The sequence below is a fragment of the Piliocolobus tephrosceles genome, chromosome 2 (assembly GCF_002776525.5).
Source record: "Piliocolobus tephrosceles isolate RC106 chromosome 2, ASM277652v3, whole genome shotgun sequence".
Taxonomy (NCBI): domain Eukaryota; kingdom Metazoa; phylum Chordata; class Mammalia; order Primates; family Cercopithecidae; genus Piliocolobus; species Piliocolobus tephrosceles.
In genome coordinates, this window is record NC_045435.1 from 30,323,757 (window position 1) to 30,347,292 (window position 23,536).

General features: G+C 43.2%; 1 protein-coding gene and 1 pseudogene across 1 annotated transcript; both read right to left on the bottom strand.

Annotated features, from left to right (window-relative positions):
- Window positions 1-16,685: 16,685 nt before the first annotated feature.
- Window positions 16,686-18,294, bottom strand: LOC111541887 (annotated as a pseudogene).
- A 3,242-nt stretch (window positions 18,295-21,536) lies between these two features.
- ZNF80 (zinc finger protein 80) lies at window positions 21,537-22,421 on the bottom strand. Its single transcript, XM_023210875.1, is given in 3 exon segments — window positions 21,537-21,797; window positions 21,799-22,100; window positions 22,103-22,421. Coding segments are annotated over 3 exon segments (882 nt in total).
- Between the last annotated feature and the right edge of the window lie 1,115 nt (window positions 22,422-23,536).

Sequence of the window (23,536 nt, forward strand, 5' to 3'; positions counted from 1 at the left end):
CAAGCACAGGTGTGCTCAGATAAGGAAAATACCTTAGGGCAGGAGGTGGGGTGAGCACATGGTCGTTAAAATAGAATTTAGTGAGTTAAAAAAAACAACAACAAACCAACACAAGACTCATAAGTACCCTATAGTATCTGCGGACGCAGTTACATGCCAAGTTAAGCCACATCTTCTTAGGATACAGGGATGTTTTGCAGCTCTCACATTAACACAGACATACAACATGGGCTTCTCAGCCTATCAGAGATGAGGCAAGAGAGGGTTATAATAAATAGCTTTTGTTTTTTTGGCTCTGCCCTTACTAGGGGAGACTTCCAACCTTACCGATTCTCAAATAGTTCTTGGAGTCCCTGGTGAGAAGGATGCCCCTCTTCCGCCATTCTAACTTAATGACACTGGAGCCACACTGCATGGGTTCAAATCCCAAACTCATTCCTCCTCTTAAAATGTATTTAAGGGAGTGCCTACTGTGAAACTGACATTGTTCTAGATGCTGAGGAAAGAGCCATTCCAAGTTCTCCTGTAATTTTGGTTCTAGGGAAGATGTAGAAATGCAAATAAATAAACAAGTAAATGTATAATATTCTAGATAGAATATTAGAGAGATGCTGTGGAGGGAACAAAAGTCTACTTGAGATGTCTTCAAGAGAAAACAAGAAGAATGAGAGAGAGAGTAAGAACAACCATCTTAAGAAGTTTGCTGCAAGGGGGAAAGAAGTGGAGTAGTTTGACTTAGAAGTGGAATCCAAGGAAATTTGTTGTTGCTGTTGTTGTTTGTGGTTTTGATTGGAGAAATAGCATCACATTATTCTGATGTTATTCTGATTCATGTTATTAATTATTCTCACATTAGTCTAGTTATGATTCAGTAGAGAAGGAAAACAGATGATGCTAAAGCAATGTACTTGTGGCATGAGGGGTTGGGATCTGGTGCAAAGTGGAGGTGTTGGCTTTAGGTAGAAAATATACAGTTCATCCAGAGCAGCAGGAGTGAAGGTAAACACATGGACATAGTGTAGAGAGATGTGAGGGTAGAAACTTACGTGAGTTCTTTTTCTAAATGCTCCGATTTTCTCAGCGAAGTAGGAAGCAAAGTTATCAGCTGAGAGTATGGAGGAAAAGAAGGTGTTGGAGATTTGAAGAGAGAGAGGAATATGTGAAATAGTCCTAGAAAAGTGAGTTGACTAGGGAAATACAGTAGGCTGCCAGGCTACACTAATGGCTCACTTGTGGTTTGTGATGATAACTTTAAAGTGAGACCAGTCAGCGTGGTTGTTTTCTTTGGGCATGTTTGGCTGCTTAGGTACAGGCATGGAGAAGTGGAGAGCTGACCAAGGGTTTTGTCAGCTGAGTGTGACAAAGGAAGAGAGGGTTGAGACAGTTGAAGGTGTGTGCTGTGAATAACACACCATGGTCCATGAAATCTAAACTAGGTGGGAAGAGAAGTAGGAAATGAAGGGAGTGAAGACAATAAAAAGGTTTCAGGAACAATGATTTGTAGGTCTCTGAGTGGTCCACGAATTGTTGGAGTTGGCAGACTAGAGAAGGTGAGCTGGTAAGAGGAGGTGGAGGTCCGAGAGGGAGATGGTGAAACATGGTGCAGCTGCAGTTGTAGTTGTTGATGATGACTAGGCAGGGGCATGAACTTGGGATGCTAGTGAAGGGAGAGTAGAACCAGAATCACTAGGAGAGAGGAGGTGAAATAGTTGGGGGCCAGCACTCTGGGAGGAGCATCTCCCTGCAGGTCCGGTACATCTCTGGGAGCGGTTTTCTTGTTGTATTTTATGTGAGTAATGCCCTGCTGGAGCCCAGCTCCGTGAAGTCTAAAAGGATGTTGAAAGCACCAAGCATTACAATATAAGTAGCTTTGGAAGGGGTTCAGCCAAACTGACATCTTCAAGCAATGGGTCAGAGGAAAGCGAGGTCAGGAGATGACTGCACTAAGGACCCAGGAGGGACAACGGCTTAAAAGTGATGATGAACAGAAAGGAAGACACTCAACTTACCTCCCAACCTAGGGCTCCAAAGGAAAGAGGAGAAGACATTTAAATGGTTGCAGAGACTCCATTTGTTAATTACGTGACTCAGAAAATTATTTAACCTCTCTATGCCTCAGTTTTCCCAAATGTAAAATGGAGATAATAATTGTACCTCCCTCACAGGATTGTTCTGAGGATTCAGTGAGGCAATGTCTGAAATGCACTTATCACAGTACCTGGTGCAGAGTAAGTATGGATAGATTTTTAATTGAAGCAGTTGATTAGCTATCTAGGTCACCAGAGCCCCAGTATTTCTGAAGGGACAGAATGAGCTCTTGGCAGGTGCTGAGGAGCTTCTCAAGGAGGGTGAGCACAGATGCTGATTTAGCCATGAGAGGCACAGTTCAGAGAGGAGGGTAAGGAAAACAGGCCCACAGCCAAGACAGAACAATTAAACATGTAGGGAGTTGAGAGGCTTGACAGAAGAAGTGGAAGTAAAACATGTTTCTAATCAGAGCTATAAGGATGGTTGCCTGGAGGCTCTATTGGTAATTGATGTGCCTCTGACAATAATTAGAAACAATTTCTGGGGACTTACAGGGTACAATCACCTAGTGATATTATTTACCACAGAGAGTACTGTCTGAGGTGAAAATGGATGTTATTGTTTCCTGAGAGCACATTACAAAGTGACTTCATGGTGAATAGATTTTCCAAGATATTTGACATTCACTGACTTTCTGTTTAGCTCCTCTTAGTCACAGAGGCCCTTACTGTAATGACAATACCTGGATTTATCTCCGTTAATGGCAGAAGACATGTGAAAGATAAATCCTCCCTGTGTGGGCCTCCACATCATGAATGAGACAGCTTTGCCTTCCCAAGACTCTTAGATACCCAAGGGATTCTGAGAGTGTGGAAGGCCCAGGGCACAGCCTCACCCCAGTTCAAGAGATCCTCAACCACAAATGCCAAGGGACAGCACTAGGACAAATGATCTTGTCTTTTTCTAATGTGAGCTTTATTTTATGTCACTTGGGACTAAGTAACATAGTGTATATAAAATAGCACAGAGTCTGGCTCATAGTGAGCACTCAGAAAGTGTTGACTCCTGAATTATTATTTTCTTGGGTTCCTCTGATAAGAGCTAGGGGGCCTCCCATATTTGGCATACTCCAAGCCCTGGGGATGGGATCAGGATTGGGGGAGAATCAGTGGCATTTGGGCAATGATGCTGGTGAGCTGTATTCCCTTGAGGAATCCCAAGGTTCAGTGGCTTGGGTTTTTCCTTGAGTTGGCTTCTCTTTTGTATAAGCCTGGAGGCAAGATGCCAAATCGCAGCTCACCTTCAAGGGTATTACGTAGGGGTTTGAAGTCAAAGCTTTATAGATTGAACAGTATTGATTTGCCCTCCACTCCCTCTACACTGGAAGTCAAATGGGAACGGGGATAGGGTCCAGGGAAGGAGGCAGGAGGGGGCATCTATGATTGTAACCTAGCTTCCAAGCTGAGGGACGAAAGGGGTCCCAACAGCTTATCCCATGCTCTAGCCCAGCTCGCCAAGATGGGAAGCAATACTCAAGGCTTGTTGAAGTCTAAGCCCTACAGATGGTTTCCCAAAAGAGCATTATTGGCATTTTGGGATGAACGATTCTTTACTAGGTGGGACTGCCCCAGGCAGTGCAGGGTTATAGAACACCTGTTGCCTCTGCCCATTACATGTTGATAGAGTCTCCCATCCACAGGCACTGTGATAACCAAAACTCTACACATTTCATAACTTGCCCAGGTTGAAAACCTTAGTATGAGTGACAACACACCTGGCATGTGCAAATAGACCTCTCTGCAAATGTGACTGCACACCGGCTGGCTGACCAGCTACCTGGCCTCATCTGAGTCACTCCCTCGTCCCAGTCTGAGAATGGGGAAGGCTGGCAGAGCAGTCTCCCGAGACTGAACAAGTATTTAAAGATTGTAGATCCTGGCTGTCCCCTCCGCGGAGATGCGACCCTCTGTGCAAGGGCTGTATTAGTCACACTACCTCCAGTCATGCATAAGTGTCCCAGTTCATCACATACCACCTGCAGGGGGTGTGTTTACTCTGAAGCTAATGAAGCTTTAAGATTCGGAGCCTCTTTCAAGGCCCAAGTATGAAAGAAACTTGATAGAATTCCCAAATTTGAAACAATCCTAAAATTTGACATGACATTACCAATAACGCCTCATCTGAGAAATTTGGCTGTGGAATGACATTAATATTAGCTATAAAGTGTTACAAGTCTGCGTGTGTCAGACAGTATATACCAGGTGCTTTCAACCTTCCTGTGAGTTCATTTTTTGATTATCCCTATTTAATAATTGAGGAAATTGAAGAAGAGGTAGGTCAAATGCCTTGCCTAAGACCACACAGCCAACAGGGCTAAGTGTCAGGATTTGAACTTCAAACTTTCTGATTCCAAAGCCCCACATGCTCTGCATTAGGTTACACTGCCTCTCAGGCAGGGGTAATCATTAATGCACAGAGATGCTGGTTCAAGGTGTGAAGAGTGGGGCTCCTGGGCTCATCTGACCACAGTGGGTGAAGGACAAGTGCAGGGTCCCTGAGGAGATGTGTGTTTGGCTGACAGGGCAGAGAGTGTGCTAGCAGGCTACTGCGGAAATCCTCTGGGAGGGATGGCAGTCAGACACAGGTGGAAAGTTGAAGACTTTGACCAGGAAGAATCAAGTGGTCTGTTTTGAATCTCAGCTCAATCTGGAATGTTCTGTTCCTGAAAAAAGGAGTGACGTTCCCCTCTTCTTTGCTGACTACATAACACAGAGCCCTCAGATTTGCAAGTTAGAGAGCAGAGGTGCAGGGTCAGGTGAGCGAACAGAAAAATCAGCAGCAAGTATTTCCCTGATGGACTGTGCTGGAGGGAGCAGCCATCTGAGGAGAGTTGTTGGTAAGGATTTGGCATTTGAAGTATTTTTGAACAAGTGCAGGTGCTGAGAATGTACATTTTCAAAAAAATGGTAAATAAAATAAAGTCACCTATACAAGAAAGAGACAATGTGAACGAATGTGGGCAAGAACGGCACCCATCTGGTGGAGACAAAAAGGATGTCACAGTAGGAGAACTCCAGAAGGGCCAGAAGGAGACACATTTTCTTATCCACAACATTTTCTCATCCACAATAAGTGAAAGTGTTTCTCCAGTTTCTCAGTGAGGAACGGTTCGAAATGTACATGAGAAACCCCTTTTATATCACTGATTCAGTCTTGTGTGCAATAATGCTTAAACTATGTGTAGTATTCATCACAATATAGATTTGTATTATCAATGACTCTTTTTTTGCCATCATAAAGAGTTTAAGATTCCCTGTGCGATTTGACAATTAGCAAAATGAAAATGCACATCTTACCAGTCACTTGTTGGAATGTATCTTACAGTACTACTAGCATGGGTATGTAAAGATATAGGGACAAATCTATTTATTATGGCACTTGTTGAATAAATTAAAGTTCGGCAGCAGTGGTTTACAACCAATCATTTCACAAGGTTTGAATAGATGTGTTATATTAAGTGAAAAAAGGAATGTGCAAAAATTCTTGTTGTACAGTGTGCAGTCTTATTAAGAAACACTGTACTTGTGTGCATATGCCTGTAGGTAATTGTATAAACAGAGGAAAACAGTCTGAGACGACAGTGGATACCTTTGAGAGCTGAAGTCAGAAATAAGAAAGGATTTTCACTCTTTAATTTATACCCTTCCCAAAAAGGTAGAAGAGGTGGGATTGTGGGTGATTTTTACTTATTTATTTTTTGTGCCTTCTTCATGTTTTCCCAAATTTCCTGTAGAGGAACCTGTGTTCTCTAAATGAAGCTTGTATGATTAAGCTTCATTTCTGCCTGCGAAGCAGTGCGGTGTAGAGGTTAAGCCTATGGGTTCTGAAGTCAGAATACCTGGTTTCACATTCCAGCTCTACATCTATGCAGGGGATGGTAATTGTGGGTGAATGACTTTACCTCTGTGTGCCATAGTTTCCTCATCTGTAACATGGAGGTACTAACAGTATTCCAGTCCACGAGACTGTTGGGAGTATTGCATGAGACCCTTTGTGTAAAGGGTGTGGTCAGGGCCATTATTATTGAATGTGGAAAGATCAAGCTCAGGGGCACAGGTAGACAGGTTGATGTGAGCAAAGGGCTATGCTTTCCTTGTCTTCCTCTGAGATTGCAGAGAAAGAGCCCAATTGGAGGCAGAAACAAGCTGATGCAGAGGAGAATAGAGGCCGGACTTGCTCAGGTTGCTTTTCTTCTCTCAACAGAGAGCAGGAGAGAGACCCACAGGGAGAAGGCCTGGAATGACCTTTTGTTTCGGTGACTGCCCACCTTTCTTGTGGTCCAGTAGCCTTTTCCTCTCTTCTGCAGGCCTTACTCCTGCCCAATTCTCTGGGAATAGAGACTGAGTGTGTGTGCAGAGGGCCTGTCCTCACCCCTTTCCACTGAGAGGCAGGGAAAAGGGATTCCACTTTTCTTCCAAGTTTTGAAATCCCCTTAGCAAATCCTGTCCAGGCTGAACCCGTCACAGTATTTCATCAGCTTCCTCCATTCTGAGGCTTGGACAAATGATTAGATACCAAGAGCTGGGTTCTGCCCACAGCGGAAACTGGTTTCTCAGAATTTACTGTTTGACTCTAAAGCCTCGGTTGCTAAAAATGACTCATGGCTCCATTTGTGATTCCTTTTCAGATAAATCACAGGCCAGACAATCCAGTGTGTTTGAAAGCCACAGTGGCTGATTCAGGGTCTCAGCATGTTTAGGCCCTATGACTTGACTGGTTAATACACCAGAAAAGGCCTGAAGTAGGTAAAAAGAGTCACCTGTTGGTCATATAAAGACAACTATACACTGAAAAACAACTGAGCATTATGGGAGCTTCGTGTCTGAGGGCAGCCCTCCTTCATGTTAGCTTAGATGGCAGCTATGCCAATTTGCTTTTGAGATCAATCACCGCTCTAAGAATTCAGGTGCAGACACACAAGCATTGTCATTATCCAAGATGCTTCAGAGCATCTTGTCCACATCCAAGATGCTGTGGCCTCAATCATGACAAATAGCTTCACCTCCCACATATTTCTGTTCCCCTCACCTTTGCCCTCTGCTCCCCGCCCCTAAGCTCTCATGGGAGACTTGCTCATGTCTGATACCTAAGATATGTTTGCCTCTCCAAGCCAGTGCCTGCTCTCCCACGGATGGTGCTTTTATATTGCTTTTCTGATTGGCTAATTACAAAACATTCTGCATGACCCAATTCAACTATAATATGCTCTGTAATGTCTTTCTAGAGTCTTCTATGCAGAATTGATTACCTTTACCTTGGTCCCTCCTAACACTGTTCATACTTATCTCTCTTATTTTCTTTTACCATTCATTTATTATCTATACTCATTTCTCTTATTGTGGTTTGCTATATAGGTGACCAGTAGTCCTCAAAATTTTGTGGGCATAAAAAATTAAAAGCAGCAGAATCAATAAGAATCTGTTAAACACCTATGATGTGCAGGCCGAGGATTGAGAAAATAGTGGACTACTATTCCACCTAGGATTGGGAAAATAATGGACTACTATTCCACCTAGGATTGGGAAAATAGTGGACTACAGTTCCACCTAGAATTGGAAAAATAGTGGGCTACTATTCCACCTAGGATTGGGAAAATAGTGGGCTACTAAATAGACTGGGTCTCAGCATCTTATGTTATTGTGTCTCCTCCCCAAGATGAGACCTCTGATCTGGTATCTCTACCACAGAGACTGGGAATCTTCACGAATTATTAATAATAACCCTGCATGATTCTGATTCAGCTGGTTACAGACACATTCTTTGGGTAACAGTGTAGTAGATTCACAGCTTGTATTAATATAATAAATATCATTTATAAAATGCTGTGGCATAAATTTGAATCCAAGTGCTTTGAGCCTAGTATATGAGAACCAGTCAGCTGGCTAGTGAGTTAAGCTAATTAATCACCTAGGACCCTCATTTCAATAATAGTTGTGGCTCTCTATCAATCTTTGAATAAATGGTGTAGCAATTCCTAAACCAGTATGGGGCGCAACTCAATGCGACAGTATGTTGATAGGTGAGTCACAGAAAACGTTAAAACTAAATATGTTTTCTTAATGTAGCATTTATCAGAGCTCACAAAGAGCTGTGCACATTGTGACTTTCCATGAGGAACCTATTATAGTCACTTCCTGTTCCGTGAAGTATGTGTGAAGCATATAGGCTCTGAACCAAAAGGCCTGAGCTCAGACTGACTTTGGTATTTTTTAGCTACCTACTTAGACCAGGATTTCCCTTTCTGAGTTTTAGGTTTCTATTCCTCATTTCTTATTAATACTGGCTCTATCTAAGTCATAGGACTATAGTGAGAATAAGGTGACTTAAATATATGTAATAAATGCTTTATAAATTGTAGAGTTCTGAGCAGACATTAGTTTTGCAATACATGGGAAAATGTGCTAGGTGCCATAATTGCGGAATAAAGAAAGTACTACTGGGAAATAGAGGAGGGGGAAATAAATTAATTTTGACTATGATAATTAATTTATAGCTAGCAGTTGAATGAAATGCCAAAAGCAAACAAACATACACAGGTGTTCAGGATTGTTTTTCTGACACCATTTGCTATTCATTTGTGTGTTGCTAACTGTGAGCAGGAGCATGGGTGTAACTGGAGATCTGTGAATGTCAATCTTTGAGAGAAGGAACTGCCAAGGAGGACTTTGATATGGTCAAAGAATTTTATTTTGGATTTCAAATATCTCATTATAATTATACCTTAATATACAATATTGAGATATATTCAATTCTAAGCCCAAGAAAATCATAATATGGGGACAGAGCTTCATAGAGTTATACAATAACTTTGTAGAATTTTAACATTCCCCAGAGGCAGCATGAGATTATGCAATTTTTTATGTGAGTTATCAATTCTAGAATAGTCTATTTATTCAATTGGTAGTCTTCTGGCAGTCTTCTTTCTCTCTGTAGTAGTGTTTCATTGATTAGTTAGAGGAGTTAGAAAAAGTCTCTGAAATTTTGCAAGAAACACCACATTTATATCATACATTTATGTATTCATTAAAAAACTCTAGAACTATTTGTTGAGTACCTACTGCATGCAAAGCATAGTACTAAGCACTAGGAAGTCAATACTCCATAAAATAGACCCTGACCTGACCTTCATGTAGACATAGTCTAGTAGTAGCAAGCACATCATGATAATATAATGTGACAAGCTTTACATTGGAGTGTATACAGAGGGCAACAGAGCATATAGAGGGGTAACTATTTATATTTGATGTGATTGGTAAAAGCAGCCTGTAACTTTGGTTCATAGCCCTGCAAGTAGGAATGAGGAGTTCCTTGGAAGTCCATTTGCTGACTCATGGACAAATAAGAAAGGAAGTGCAAAGCCAGTAAATAAGGAAAGCAAGAGGCAATTAGAGGCAACAACACAGGGACTGGCTCCTGGGTGAATTGACTCACTCTTCCTGGGAATGATCCTTTAACCTGGTGTTGCTAAAAGCTGGACATCAGTTTGCTGAGTTGTGATATCTTAAAGGTGCTGCCCAGGGTCTAATTGTCACAGATGAGAAATGACCTGGCCCTGGGGCAAGGTCTCCAAAAAGACTGAGCAAGTCTATGTCTAGCGTCCCAAAGGCTTACAGGTCACTCTTTGGGGCTTGTACTGATGGATTCAACTTCATACAACAGAAACCACTCTAGCTAATTCAAGCAGAACAGGATTTATTAGCAAACATTAAGTGGTTACAAAATTATTTGGGGTGTTGGAAGAGCTGGCTCTAGAATGAGCATCCAGGAACTCCCAGCCTTCAGAGATATACAGTCTCATCCATAATCAGAAAAGTTACATTTCTGCTGCAGGAGATTACTGAATTAGAAGCTGCTGACTGCAGAACATGCTGCTTCTGCCTCAGTTCATGCCAGATATGGGCTCTGTGTTCCCTTTCTATTAATTCAGTTTTGAATTCAAATCTCCTTTGAGCATACTGGAGAGTCTTTCTGGAATCCTAGCTGCAAGGGAGTCTGGGAAACATAGTTTTGGGCTTCCTGGCCTCTTCAGCACAGGAAAACATGTGAATGAGGTTATAATAAATTTGAAGCAAGTCAGTCATGGTATCTGCCACAGGACCATATCCTTTTTAGATTCTAACCATATTTGAAGCCCAAAAAACATACTTAACTGCCACTCTTTTAGTTAATATGATGAGAGGCTTGGGGATGGAATATTGGATCCTGCTGGCCCCCTGAGGGTTGGTGACTTAGGGGAACTTGGGTACTTCTTCAAAGGTTGTGGGAGCTGGAGAAGGACAGCCATGGTGTGCATGAGGATGTGATGGGAAGGGTCAGGCAGAGAGTATGAGGAGTACAGTGGGAGATGTGAGAAGTGTAATGGGCATACGGAGTTCAGACAAGCAGCTGAGTTTCAGTGTCCAGAGAAAGCAATTGACCTTTCAAGAGCAGGAACTCAGGAATGGCCACCTGGTTGTTCCAATTAATTCTGCCAGAAGTCATGATGTTGGCCTGCTGCTGCATTAATCAGGAGGACACATGCCCATCACCCACTGTCTTCCTGGCTTCCTGGTCACGTGTTGATTTTAACTGAGACACAGATCACTCCATTTGATTATCTATCTCATTGAATAGCTTTCCTTCTGAGTAGGCCTGGCTTTTGTCTTCCCTGATAGGATTGGGTCATGAGACCCACCCGCAGGCCCAGGTTGGGCCTATATCCAGAGCCAATCATGGTGGAGGCCAAAAGTGAAAGAATTCCAGCCTCATCATTCAGGAGGATATAATATTAAAACTAGGTGCCCACAGACCTGATATGTGGACTACCAGAAATTCATTCCTTTATTCGTTCACTTAACCACATCTACTGAGCCCCTGTCATGCAGCAGGCATATGGGTGCTCTGTGTAGGCAAGGTCATGGTAAGCAGCCTGGAAGATAGGAAAGACTCCCTTAGGTGGAGAAGTGATGGCAGAGCTGGTCAGGCAGAGAGAACAGGAAGCACACAAGCTCTGGGGCTAAAGTAGAAGTAACAAGGGTCAGGAGCCATGTGGCCGGAAACAAGGGGCAGAGGCCATGTGGCTGGAGGCTTGTGGCAGGGCCTGGACAGGAAAGGCCTTGTTGGCCCTGTTAAGGACTTTTGCTTTTCTCCTGAATGTAAAAGAAAGTAACTGAAAAAGGTGTTAGGCAGAAGGATGGCCATAATGAGAGCTGTGTTTAAAAACTGCTCTGGTGATTTTTAAAACATCCTATGCTTGCTTGCTTTCTTGAAGTATTGATAGGATGGGGTGGCAGGTGTGGGGGGCAGTCAAGGTGGGTGAAAGTGGGTGGAGGCAGATCAGTTAGGAAGACTTTGCAGTAGTAGTGAAGGTAAGAAATGATATTATATCAGACAGGGGTGATGGTGGTAAAGAAGCAGGACTGAGGTATACAGAGGAGGAAGAAGACAATTGAAGGAGGAAGAACAGTGTTGTTCTTTTCACTCTAGTCACTTCAAACTCTACTTTTGCTTTTAGACTTGGTTTTCTTTTTTCATATTCATCTTTTCAACTTATATCCCAGTATAAGAAAATCAAAAGGAATGAGATTTATTTAAGAAAATTCACATCACAATATGAATATGCTTACATACAACCCATGCCAAAGACTTGGAAGTGCTACAAAATCTGTATTTTATATAGTGCCATAGTTAAGAGCACGGATTTTGCAGAGAATCAGCTTTGTGACCTTGGACAAACTATTTCACCTTTCTATGCCACAGATTCACCATCTAGAAAATGGGGATGAAAATAGCAACTACCTGGGTTTCACTGAGAATGAAGTGAGATAATACATATAAAACAGGTATAGAGCCTGGCACAATGAAAATGCTCAATGAATGTTAATTAGTCTTGTTATTCATAGCTCGTAGCTGACCATCCTCTATACAGTTGACTGATGCTCCCAAAGGTCTTCAGAGCCACCAGTGAGCACCGTACAAGCAGTTACAGCATGACAGACTTGTGCACAGATTGCAAGGACCCTGAAAAGATGGTTCTGCATATTGAATTTAATTCTGCCTGTTTTCTCCCAAAGCCAGGTTCTGCCTCTGGGACTGTGCAGAACTTGTTGGAGAAGCATTGCATGGCAGTGGAAATTGGGAGGTGGGGAGAAGAGGATTGAAGAGGGTGAAGATTGTGAAGTGGAACACAGGGTTCCCACTCCTGTTGGGTAATTTTGATAGCAGTTTTATTGTGATTCATTTTGTTCTAGGGCTCTGATTTATTTTCTTATTCCTCATTCATCTATGGAACATTTAAATGTGCCAAGCCCTGTAATAGGTACTGAGAACTCAGCTATGAACAAAGTTCCTGCTTCCATGGAATTTAAATTTTGGTGAGATTATCTCTCTTGCCAGCAAAATTTATTCTCCCAGAGTTCTTAGCTGGCCAAAGTTTGTTCCTCCATGGTAGGAAAGACAGGAACCAGTTGGGCACATTGCCTGTTCTAGAGTCATAGCGAAAAGAAAGCCCTACTGTAAATGGTTTGGAGCTTATTCCTTTTGGAGGAAATTTAGTTTGTATTCTATCAGGGTGGGGAATAATAGAGAAGTTATTAACCCCAATGAACTTTCCTATTAGTCCTCAAAATATCCATGTGGGTAATGTATTGCTATCCCAGATGAAGAAACTGAGGGTAAGAGGTTGAATGAATTTCCCAAATAGAGGTGAGATTCAGGATTTTGACTTTACCTCCCATGCTTTCTTTCTTTCTTTTGTAAATTGGAAGTTATTTGTTCAGTTGCAAACAAGTAAATGTAATGGCATTAGCTCATCTGGCTGTTGGCTTGATGGTGGTGGTTGGAATCTCTAGCTAATAGATCCTATAGTGAGTATACTATCAGATAGACTGACCTTCATGGCATGTGACATAGCTCAGCGGTTCCCAAATGCCAGTTCCCGGACCAATGATAGTCTATGACAAAGTTGTCACCAATCTTAGCATTTGGAATAAAGTAAATTTAAATTAAAGGCGACTTCTCTTATGTCTTCTCAACATTCCATTATGGAATGATGGTAAAAGTAGGAGGGTGTTTTTTTTTTTTTTTTTTGCTTTTTTCGCTTTTTTTTGGGTTATTGTTATTTTATGAAATAAAAAGTTGGCAAACCTCTCTGTCAATCCTTTCCTGTTAAAGTTTCGCATTTGGTTTAATTCAAAAGGCTAGGGAAACTTGATATAGCTAACTAAATGAAAAATAGAAGTTCTGTTTCTGGCAATATGAATACTAGATATTAAAAAAATCCTTCTGGTGCAAAGCACCTAAAAAAGAAAGTGAAGTTGGAAAAAATTATATATTTTAAAAAATGCATAGTTTTATTGGCAAGAAAGGAAAATTTTTAGAGGCCAAAAATGACAAGAAAGCACAAATACAGAGAAAGCCATCTTGGGGACAGAGTAGACAAATCTCAGCTTCTAAGCAAGGTGGGAAATAGGATTAAAGATTCGTAGAAAGCTGGCTCTCCTAAAAGGTGACATCTTCTGTGAAACAAGGAAATAGAGACTAAAGTGCCCCTCAAGAGGAGTCCAGTAAATACAATTACCCTTGGGGTGCTGGGAAGGATAAATTTCTCCTGAAAGATTCATAACAGTGAGTCACTCCCACTGGATTTAAGTCTAGAATTCCCATTGCTTGTAAGAGCTGAGAAATCCTAATTTGATAATTCAAAATATTCTGGGTTGCATTGTGTCTCCAGGTGCCCGGTAAGGGCAAACACAAACTCTTCTGAAGGCATGCACCTTGATTCCAAGTCTCAAAAATATTCCTAAGATATAATTTCAGTTAACATTTGCTCAAAAATAAACATCACAAAATAAAGGAGGAAACAAGATGTCATGGGGTGTGGGAATCAAAAGAAACATCAAGAATCAGGCCTGTAGAAACTTCAGGTATTAGTGATGTTGAGTATAAAATATAAAAGAGGGTGGCACATATACACCATGGAATACTATGCAGCCATAAAAAACGATGAGTTTGCGTCCTTTGTAGGGACATGGATGCAGCTGGAAACCATCATTCTTAGCAAACTATCACAAGAACAGAAAACCAAACACCGCATGTTCTCACTCATAGGTGGGAACTAAACAATGAGATCACTTGGACTTGGGAAAGGGAACATCACACACCGGGGCCTATCATGGGGAGAGGGGAGTGGGGAGGGATTGCATTGGGAGTTATACCTGATATAAATGACAAATTGATGGGTGCTGACGAGTTGATGGGTGCAGCACACGAACATGGCACAAGTATACATATGTAACAAACCTGCACGTTATGCACATGTACCCTAGAACTTAAAGTATAATAATACAAAAAAAATAAATAAAATAAAAATATAAAAGAGGTATTGAAAGTATAAGAACCTATCAAGCAGATTTTTTAAAAAGAACCAATTAGAATCTGTAGAAATAAAAAATACAACCACTGGCATTAAAAAATTTCAGTTACACAGGTGAAAAGAGAGTTAATGAACTAGAAGGTAGATATGAAGTAATTACTCTGAATGCATAGACGAACAAAGAGATTGAAAACATGGAAGGTAAGAGAAAGGGAAGATAAAGTGAGAGGGAGTAACACACATCTATAGACAGTAATAACAGAGATAATGGGAGAAACTCATATTCAAAATTGTCATGTATGAAAAGTTTTCAGAATTGGAGAAATAAAGAAATCTTGAGATTCAGAAATCCTTATGAACACCAAGCAGGATAAATTAGAAAATCACAATTAGACACATCATATTGAAATTATAGAATATGAAAGATAGATTGTAAAAGAAGCTAGAGAAAATAAAAATTACCTATAAAGAAATAACAATAAACTGATAGCTTACTTCTCAACATCATTAATGAAAATTAAAGGAGAGATATACATTCAAAATCCTTCACTGGAAAATATTTAGCAAGCCAAATGTCATAGCTAAAGAATTACATGCCCCAAATGCCTATGTTTTATTAACTTTAGGAAAACACCTTTTCACCTGTAACTGGAATGAATTGCCCCACAAACTTGGAATTTAAATATGGACATTTTCCCTATTTTTCCAGTTAACTATATAAGAGCTCTCCTATGCCTCCTTATCCTAAAGCTCAGCATCTTCTTATGAGAGTTCCCATGCCCTTTAATCGAATTGTCCGAGAACACTGAACACTCATTCCAAAGCAGGTTGGTCTCCTTCCAATGTGAGATGTAGAGGGAGATGAAATTTAGTCAGTTTATACCACGCAGTGCAGTTACTTTTTCACTGCCATGTGTATTGCAGTTGCATTCTGCCTTGAAAAATTCCATGGATATTTGTTTACTACAAGGGCACTCTAACAAATCCAGATCATTGCACAATCCCAGTGAGATCCCACTGGGGGTCTCTTAATTCATAACTTTCTTGAGTGACAATTATAACTTTCTAGGAAGCAGTGGGTCACATCAACTACCTCCACTACCCCCAGATGCAGAAGTACTGTCCCAATGTCTTAGTAGAGGCAAGTTTTCTTTTTTTTCTCAAGTTTCCAAACAAGAATTTAATCTTTCTTTTAAAATCTTTTTTTTTTCCCTAAAAAAAAATACCAGGTAAAATATTTTCCTGTTTTTGTTTTTTCGAGTTTCAGCAAATGCTTGTTCCCCTCAGCCCAGCCCCAGCAGTCAGGACTGAGGCTGGGTCAGAGTCTGGAGTGGGGAATGGGACAGTTGGAAACCACATGACTGAGTTTGAGAGTTGCCACTTATTCTGGATGAGGTAGGTGGGTCAGAGTCTGGGCAGGTGAGAGGAGGCACCCCAGTGCTTGGACTTGACTCTGCTCCCTGGACACCTTCCTCAGTCACACCCCAAAGCAAGGAGACACAGGTAGGAGGAAAGGGACTACTGGAGTCTGGAACCATAGGTGAGGGGTGGTTAACCTCTGTGTGTGTGCATACATGCACTCTCTCTCTCTCACACATACCACACAAAGACAAGCTTGTGCACATATGCATATGTATAATTTGACTTTCAGAGCTAGGGCAGAGTGTAGGGGAAGTGAAGGGACTAGGGGAAGGACAGGGCAAGCTGAGGCTTTGGCTACTGACTCAGTCCCTCTGGAATAAGCCCTCTTCCCTCAGCTGAGGGAGAGCAGTTCTCCTACTCCCCCCACATAAGACTCTTCCACTCCTGAGGTTGGAGCAATATCTGAGAGTGGGAAAGGAGGGGGGGTGATGCCAATGATCAGGTGTGGGAGGTACTAAGTCAATCCAATTTGAATAAATTATAAATTAAAAATAAATAAAATAATAAGTGGTCCTTTTTCAGGACAGGAAGACAACACTGGCATGACTTGCCTGGGACCTTGGGATAACCTCAGGGTGGCTCCGGTTCCTCCCTACTACCTAACCCGGCCTGGGAGACCCAAGGGAGGGCACAGGCACGTGGAGGACCCGAGGTAGGGCAGGGTGTAGTAAGGATCAGAAGCTTCAAACACCCAAATAATCAATCTGGGCATGAGCATGGTGAGGGCTTTAACTAGAGCCTGAAGGGTCTCTTGCCATCTCTCCATCTATGGGATGGGCAAGATGGGCAGAGTTGAACCCACATTGGTTCAGAGTGCTGGCAATCAGGGCAAAGGAGAATAATGTGAGTAAAGAGGGGCCTCAGTCACAGCCTGAAGTTCGTAGGGGAGCCCTGCGTCCAGCTCCAGGGGCCTGCAGGAAAAAAGCAGGCAGAGATCTCCATTCCGGCTTAAGAGGCCTGAGCGGGAGCTACAGAACCCAAGGTGCAGCAAGTAGCAGAGGAGGCAGTAGGTGGGGTTAGCATTTTTCTCCTCACGCACAGGCACCAAAAAGAGGCAATGGCACAGGAAGGGCATGTGGCAGCAGCCATGTCCAAGAAGTCAAAGGTCACCAGGAACATGTTCACCATAGTCTGGTTGAGGTGAAATGTTACTTGCATGGGGTCCACTTTGGGCACGCTGTAACTCTTCCTCTCCAGGGGGTTCAGATCCATGAAGCCCAGGAAGGTGGTGGGGACATTTTGCTCAGAAACCTCAAAGAAGGTGCCAGTGACAGACAGTGTGACATGGTGGGGGCAGTAGGACCCACTAGCTCCAGTCTCTGCTTTGAAGCCCTCAATGTGGCCAGATGGTGCAAAGCGTCCTTGCAGCAATGATTCCTCAAAGTTGACCAGCAGGGTACAGCTGACAGCAGGGGTGGGAACAGGGGAGGCACTAGGGGGGCTCAGCAGGCCTGGCCCCTTCCAGAGGCTTCAAAGTGGGCTCAGTTTCGGGTGACGGGCACCTCTCAGCCTCCGCCCCATGGGACTGCAGTCTGTTGGGTCCAAAACAGGCTCCTTGGGCCCAGGCAGCAGGTGGCTCCAGAAGGGTGTGATTTGGGCATCAGAACTGTTGGCAGCAGTGGGGTGGCCCAGGGTTCCCTGGCACCTCCAAAGGGCTGGCCCCTCTTCCTTGGAACTGACATTTGGGGCTTCTCCAGCAGGAAGCAGCCTTTGCTTGGTGGGGCAGGGGCCTGGAGGTCCAGGACTGGGGGTGTGTGTTTGGGACTGTGCCCACTGTCAATGCCAGGGGACTCCCTAGGCCAGAGGCTCCCCCCATTGCCCACCCCAGCCACTGGGCTCTTACCCCTTATTTGTGCAAGACTGCAAATCAGTGTCGAGCATGTGCAGCTGGCCCAGAGGGCTGGCCCTGGGGACTCCCCCAGGGACCCCTGTCCCCCTGGATCTGGGGAAGGCGCCTCTGGTGTGCAAAGCATTTCAGGAAGCATATGATTGGGGCCAGGGGGTACTCCAGGCCCCTGAAGTTCAATAAGAGGTAGCACTACTTCCCTGTTCCACAACACAGAGGTCACAGTGGGAGACATGGTGGCTGGCCACTCCCGCTCTCAGCCCCAGTCCCCCTGGGCCCAAGGGCCCCACAGGAGATGGTTCTTCAAGGGGTAGTCCCTCTCTGGCCCCCAGCCCAGGGCCTCTCTCCAGTACCTGGGGACCCTCAGTGGGAGAGGTTGGTCGCTTCTGGGCCCTGTGAGGCTCAGAGGCACCAGCTGGAGGGATACCTGGTAGACCCTGGGGGATGTTGTTGCTCCCTGCCCTCCACTTGCTGGGCTGTAGCCCATGAACAGGCCACCCCGGAGGGCTCCCTGCCTGACTGGAGTCTGTGAAAGGCCAGCCTCTGGCTCTGAGGATGGAGACAGCTCTGCCTGCATGTAGCACATGAAGCCCCCTTTGGGTCAGCGGGGGTCACCCCCACATGGCCTTTATGCTTGGCCCGTGCTAGGGAGTCTGGGGACATCTGGATGAAGAGGGCTCAAGTCTAGCCATGCATCCCCTCATCCCAACTGATGCCTTGTTCCTTCCCCTAGCTTGCAGTCTGATACATGCCCACTGCACTGGCAAGGTGACTGCCACCATTCCATGCAGCTCCTGGGCTCAGCAGGACCCTGTAGTTCTGTGGGTCCCATTGCACTTGAGGAGGTGATAGTAGAGGCAGAGTTTTAAAACCACAGCAAACAACAAAGGTCTTGCATTCACCTCTCCCAGGGCAGTGAAGCCTGCTCAGTCTAGACTTACGCTAGAGACTACTCAATGACTCTCACAGAAAAGAGATCTTCCCAAGGAGACATTTTCTCCTCCTAAGCCAATAAGGTCATCTCACTCACAGTCCACTTCCAGGAACTGACCCCAGATGGACAGAATCTACTTATATCATGACACTTCTCTTGCTAAAGAAGAGAATAACGCTCATAAAATTGCCCCAGATGGTGGTGCAACTGTTTTTGGCCAAGTGCTACAACTGAAAAGCATGAACAGGGTTTTACCAGTGGGTTACAGTTTAGTTCATATGAAAATTGCACTCCCTGTTTATTCCTAATAGGGAAAATATTTCTGATAGTATATGATTCCTAAATGAAATGATGCTAACAAACGTTCACAAATTTTGTGAGGGAGAACACAGCAAATTGTAAGATATGATCTGCAGATATCAAACTCATTTTCTTTACTGGAAAACAGGTCTGACTGCCTGGTACGATTATGTTGGGAAAAAATGCAGCTATAGTTCTCTTCATTTGGAATATAAATGTATATCACAAAGCTAACCAGATCACATTCATTCAGTAGCAAACACAAATCAGCTGTGGCTAGCAAATGTGTGTGCAAAATACACTGACATCAACATCAGTCTGGTGCTTTCTTGTGATCAAATCCAGGGAAATAGAAACTAGCCTTCTAAAACCTAACCACTTGCAAAAGAGCATTTATGTTACCAGCAATTTAAAGGAAATGAATGTTCACTGAGGAGTAGCCTATGCTGAACTCTCATTTTTACATGTATTCAACTATATATATGCTGGCTCATCATTTTAAAACTATTAATGACTGGGTGCAGTGACTCACGCCTGTAATCCCAGCACTTTGGGAGGCCGAGGCGGGTGGATCATGAGGTCAGGAGATTGAGACCATCTTGGCTAACATGAAATCCCATCTCTACTAAAAATACAAAAAATTTAGCTGGGCATGGTGGTACCTGCCTGTAGTCCCAGCTACTTGGGAGGCAGAGGTAAGAGAATCACTTGAACCCAGAGGCAGAGGTTGCAGTGAGCCAAGATGCGCCACTGCACTCCAGCCTGGGTGACAGAGTAAGACTCCATCTCAAAACAAAACAAAATAAAACAAAAAAACTATATTATCATTTATTAAGTGTGATTAGGTATCTCTGGATCCTTGGTCTGTTATTTTTTAAAGGCATAATAAGACCAGGACTTTAAAAAAAAAAAAAACACTCTGTAAAATGTACGATTTTTAAGAAATAATAGAAGTCACTTTTATTCCAACATGCTATCTTTATAGAAATATTGTAAACATTTATTGCAAAAACAATAAATGCTTTTTATTTTTCAAATGTAAACAATACTTAAGTATAAAAGTAAAAACTGAACATTGCATATAACCCCGGTCCATCCGATTTCCTGCAGAAAACCACTATTAACAGTTTTAGGCTTATACTTCTAGATGTAGTTTTATTTCCTGAAAGTTTCTCTTTTACTAAATACTGTATCTTAGAGATGTTTTGATATCAGTACATACAGAGATACCTTATTGCTTCATAGTATTTCATAGAACAGATGTACCATAACTTACTTCCTACTGATAAACATTTAGATTGTTCTCAACGTTTCACACATAAAAACAAAACTGCAGTGATTAGTCTTCGCACGCACATCTCTGCATAATATAAGAATATTTCTGAAGATTTCTAGAATTGAATGAACATGTCGAAGGAGCTACATATTTTATATTTTAACACATTGTATTCATAAAAACATTTTTTTCTGGGTTTCTCCTTAGATTAGATAAGCTGTGTTTTGTTTTGCTTGTCTTAGCTCTTGTTTAACCTCTAGAAAACTAGTGACATGCTCTTGGAGAAGCCCCTCTTACAGAAGTCCAAAGAAGCTGAGAAAGCACGGAGGAAATAATCAAGGCTCACCTGGGAAAGCAACACAGCTTCACCATCATTCTGTCGTCCCTGAGAAAATAAATCAAAACAAACAAGTATATCGAGTGCTGGGTGTTCAAAACCACATGAAGAATTTTTTTTAACTTAAAACCTTAAATAGTCTTAAATGATGCAGCAAAATATGCCAATTCAATGTGGATACTTATCTCCTTAGATATGAAATGATTTTATATGGCAGTATTTTTATATTCTACATTCTTACAAGTTTCACATATTCCATTACTTAAGCATTCATATTTCTCACAAAGACTTATGTTCCTCAGGAGTACAATGTTTTAGAACAAAGAATGCACTCAATAAATCTTTACAGAGTCAATCTTTACAGAGGACAATTCTCCTGTAGACAGGAGTGAATACATATAAAGGACAAATAATGAGGCAAGGCCCTTGTACCTTTCAGGCATCTGCAAAATGAAGAACTCAATTCCAATTTTGATAGGCGTGGCTTTCAGAGAAGTCCGACAGAAGCTGTGCATGAATTTCTTTTTTTCTCTTTTACAGTTCCCTTCTTACTTAAAAAAAAAAAAAATTCCTGAGGTGGCTTAGTGATACAAACTATGGAGAGAGATGTGGGTGGTTCTTTTAAGTGCGCAAAAACCAATAGTCTCCCTCCTGGAAAAATTCTCAGGAAAATGCTGAGGAAGATATTTCCTGTGGCCAAAAGATTTTCTTCACTAGTTTTTGTCACAATGTGTTTTCCCAGTTTAAGTTCTCTGACGTTGACTGATGTGGGCCCACTTGCAAAAGTCCTTCCCACATATCTTTTAGAGTTTATCTCTGGAATGAATTCTTCAATGCCAAGTGAGGATGAGCTGCAGGTCACAGCTTTCCTACTGTCGCTGAATTCAGAGTGCTTCTCTTCAGTGTGGCTCCTTATGTATCAAAGAAAAAAAAAAAAAAAAAAAAAGAAAGAAAACCCACAAATGCCCACATCATTTGCACTCAAAGGCTTTTTCCTCCAGAGTGGATCTTACTAAGTCGGGCAAAAGCAGAGTGGTAGCCAAAGGCCTTTGTAGGTTCAAGGCACTCGTAAAGTTTCTCTCCAGTGTGGCTCCTTGTGTGTCGAGTGAGGGAATAGCCATAGTAAAAACCTTTCCCACATTCTTTACACTCATAGGGCTTTCCTGCAGGGTGGGCCATACTATGTCGGAAGAAAACAGAGTGGCAGGTGAAGGTCTTCCCGCACTCACTGCACTTTGCAGGGCTCCTCTCCGGTGTGAATCTTCATGTGTCGGGTTAAGGAAGAGTTGCAGTAAAAGGTTTTCCCACATTCTTTGCACCCGAAGAGTTTTTCTCCAGTGTGGGTCATACGATGCTGGATGAAGACAGAGTGATAGCTGAAGGTCTTTCCACACTCGCTGCACTCATAGGGCTTCTCTCCAGTGTGACTCCGGCGGTGGCACAGGAGGTGCGACCTGCGGTTGAAGACCTTCCCGCACTCCACGCACTCCACGCACTTACAGGGCTTCTCCCCTGTGTGAATCCTCGTGTGTCGAACGAAGTCGACTTTTCACGAAAGGTTTTTCCACACTCCTGGCATTCATAAGGCTTCACCCCAGCGTGAATCTGATGATTTCGAAATAGGAGGCTGTTCTTGTTCAACACTTTCCCACATTCCTTGCATTTGTAGGTCTTCCCCTCACGAACTAAAGTGTCTTTACTTGTTCTCTGGGAGTCACATTCACGGGGATTGTTGGAGACCGGCTCCTGTAAAACCCATGAGTGCAGACCATCACCTGTCCCCAGACCATCGCGTTTGGGACTAATCTTCCTCCGGAAAGTCTCCGTGTGGGAGACGGTAGCCAGACTCAAGCACCCCTTCCGCATTTCCAACCAGTCTTTCCCACACTCACCTCAACCTGGAGGAACTGCTGGCTCCCTGAGTTAGTCTTTCCAGGAGCAAGGCTCCCTAGGACAAGGCTGGCTGGCCTTGGTTTTTACTTTGTCACCTGGACAGCAGCTTTGGCAAAGGTGTCTTCTGCTCTTTTATGGCTGCTTCAGCTGGTAGGTCAACTCCGGTTGGCATGCCCCAGTGACGAGGGGTCTGCAGGTCTCTGGTGTCACCTCCTAGTACAGGGTCCTCTGGGGCGCGTCCAGCTGCTCCCACTTCTTACAGGTTAAGATCATGAGGCCGAGACGGGCGGATCACGAGGCCAGGAGATCAAGACCATCCTGGCTAATACGGTGAAACCCCGTCTCTACTAAAAAATACAAAAAAACTAGCCGGGCGAGGTGGCGGGCGCCTGTAGTCCCAGCTACTCGGGAGGCTGAGGCAGGAGAATGGCGTAAACCCGGGAGGCGGAGCTTGCAGTGAGCTGAGATCCGGCCACTGCACTCCAGCCTGGGCGACAGAGCAAGACTCCGTCTCAAAAAAAAAAAAAAAAAAAAAAAAAAAAAAAAAAGATCATGGACATGTCCTGCACCACTGCCTCAGATGTTGCTGCAATGGAGCAAGAAAAAAGGTCCACGCGACACCCGCATCCGCATGCGCAGAGAGTACTTCCGATTACAGATACCAGAGAGCCGCGTGCGGCCTCCACCAGCCGAACTACGAGTCTCAGAGGCTTCAGTTTCATTTTTTAATTCCTGGGAATTTAACCCTCAATTATTCTAAATTGAAGTTGATGCCAGTTGTGTCAGGGAGGACCTGCGACCTTGCGCACAAACATGCACATGAGAACATGCATGTAAGGAGCTTGTTCATGCAGGGTGTGGAGGGAGTGTGTCCTACTTATCACTTAGTTTTACCCGCTGACCCCATGATAAACTGTACTGAGGGGCTGGACATTAAAGTCAATCCAGTCGAAATAGTGTGGAGAAGACATGGAAATTCAGGGTCTCTTTTATGTTGTGGAGGGTTCTGTAATTAGTAAAATCACTTTGGAAAAGTTTGGGCCTATCTCCCAAAGGTCTTTCCAAAACAAAGCTTTCCAAGATGTACC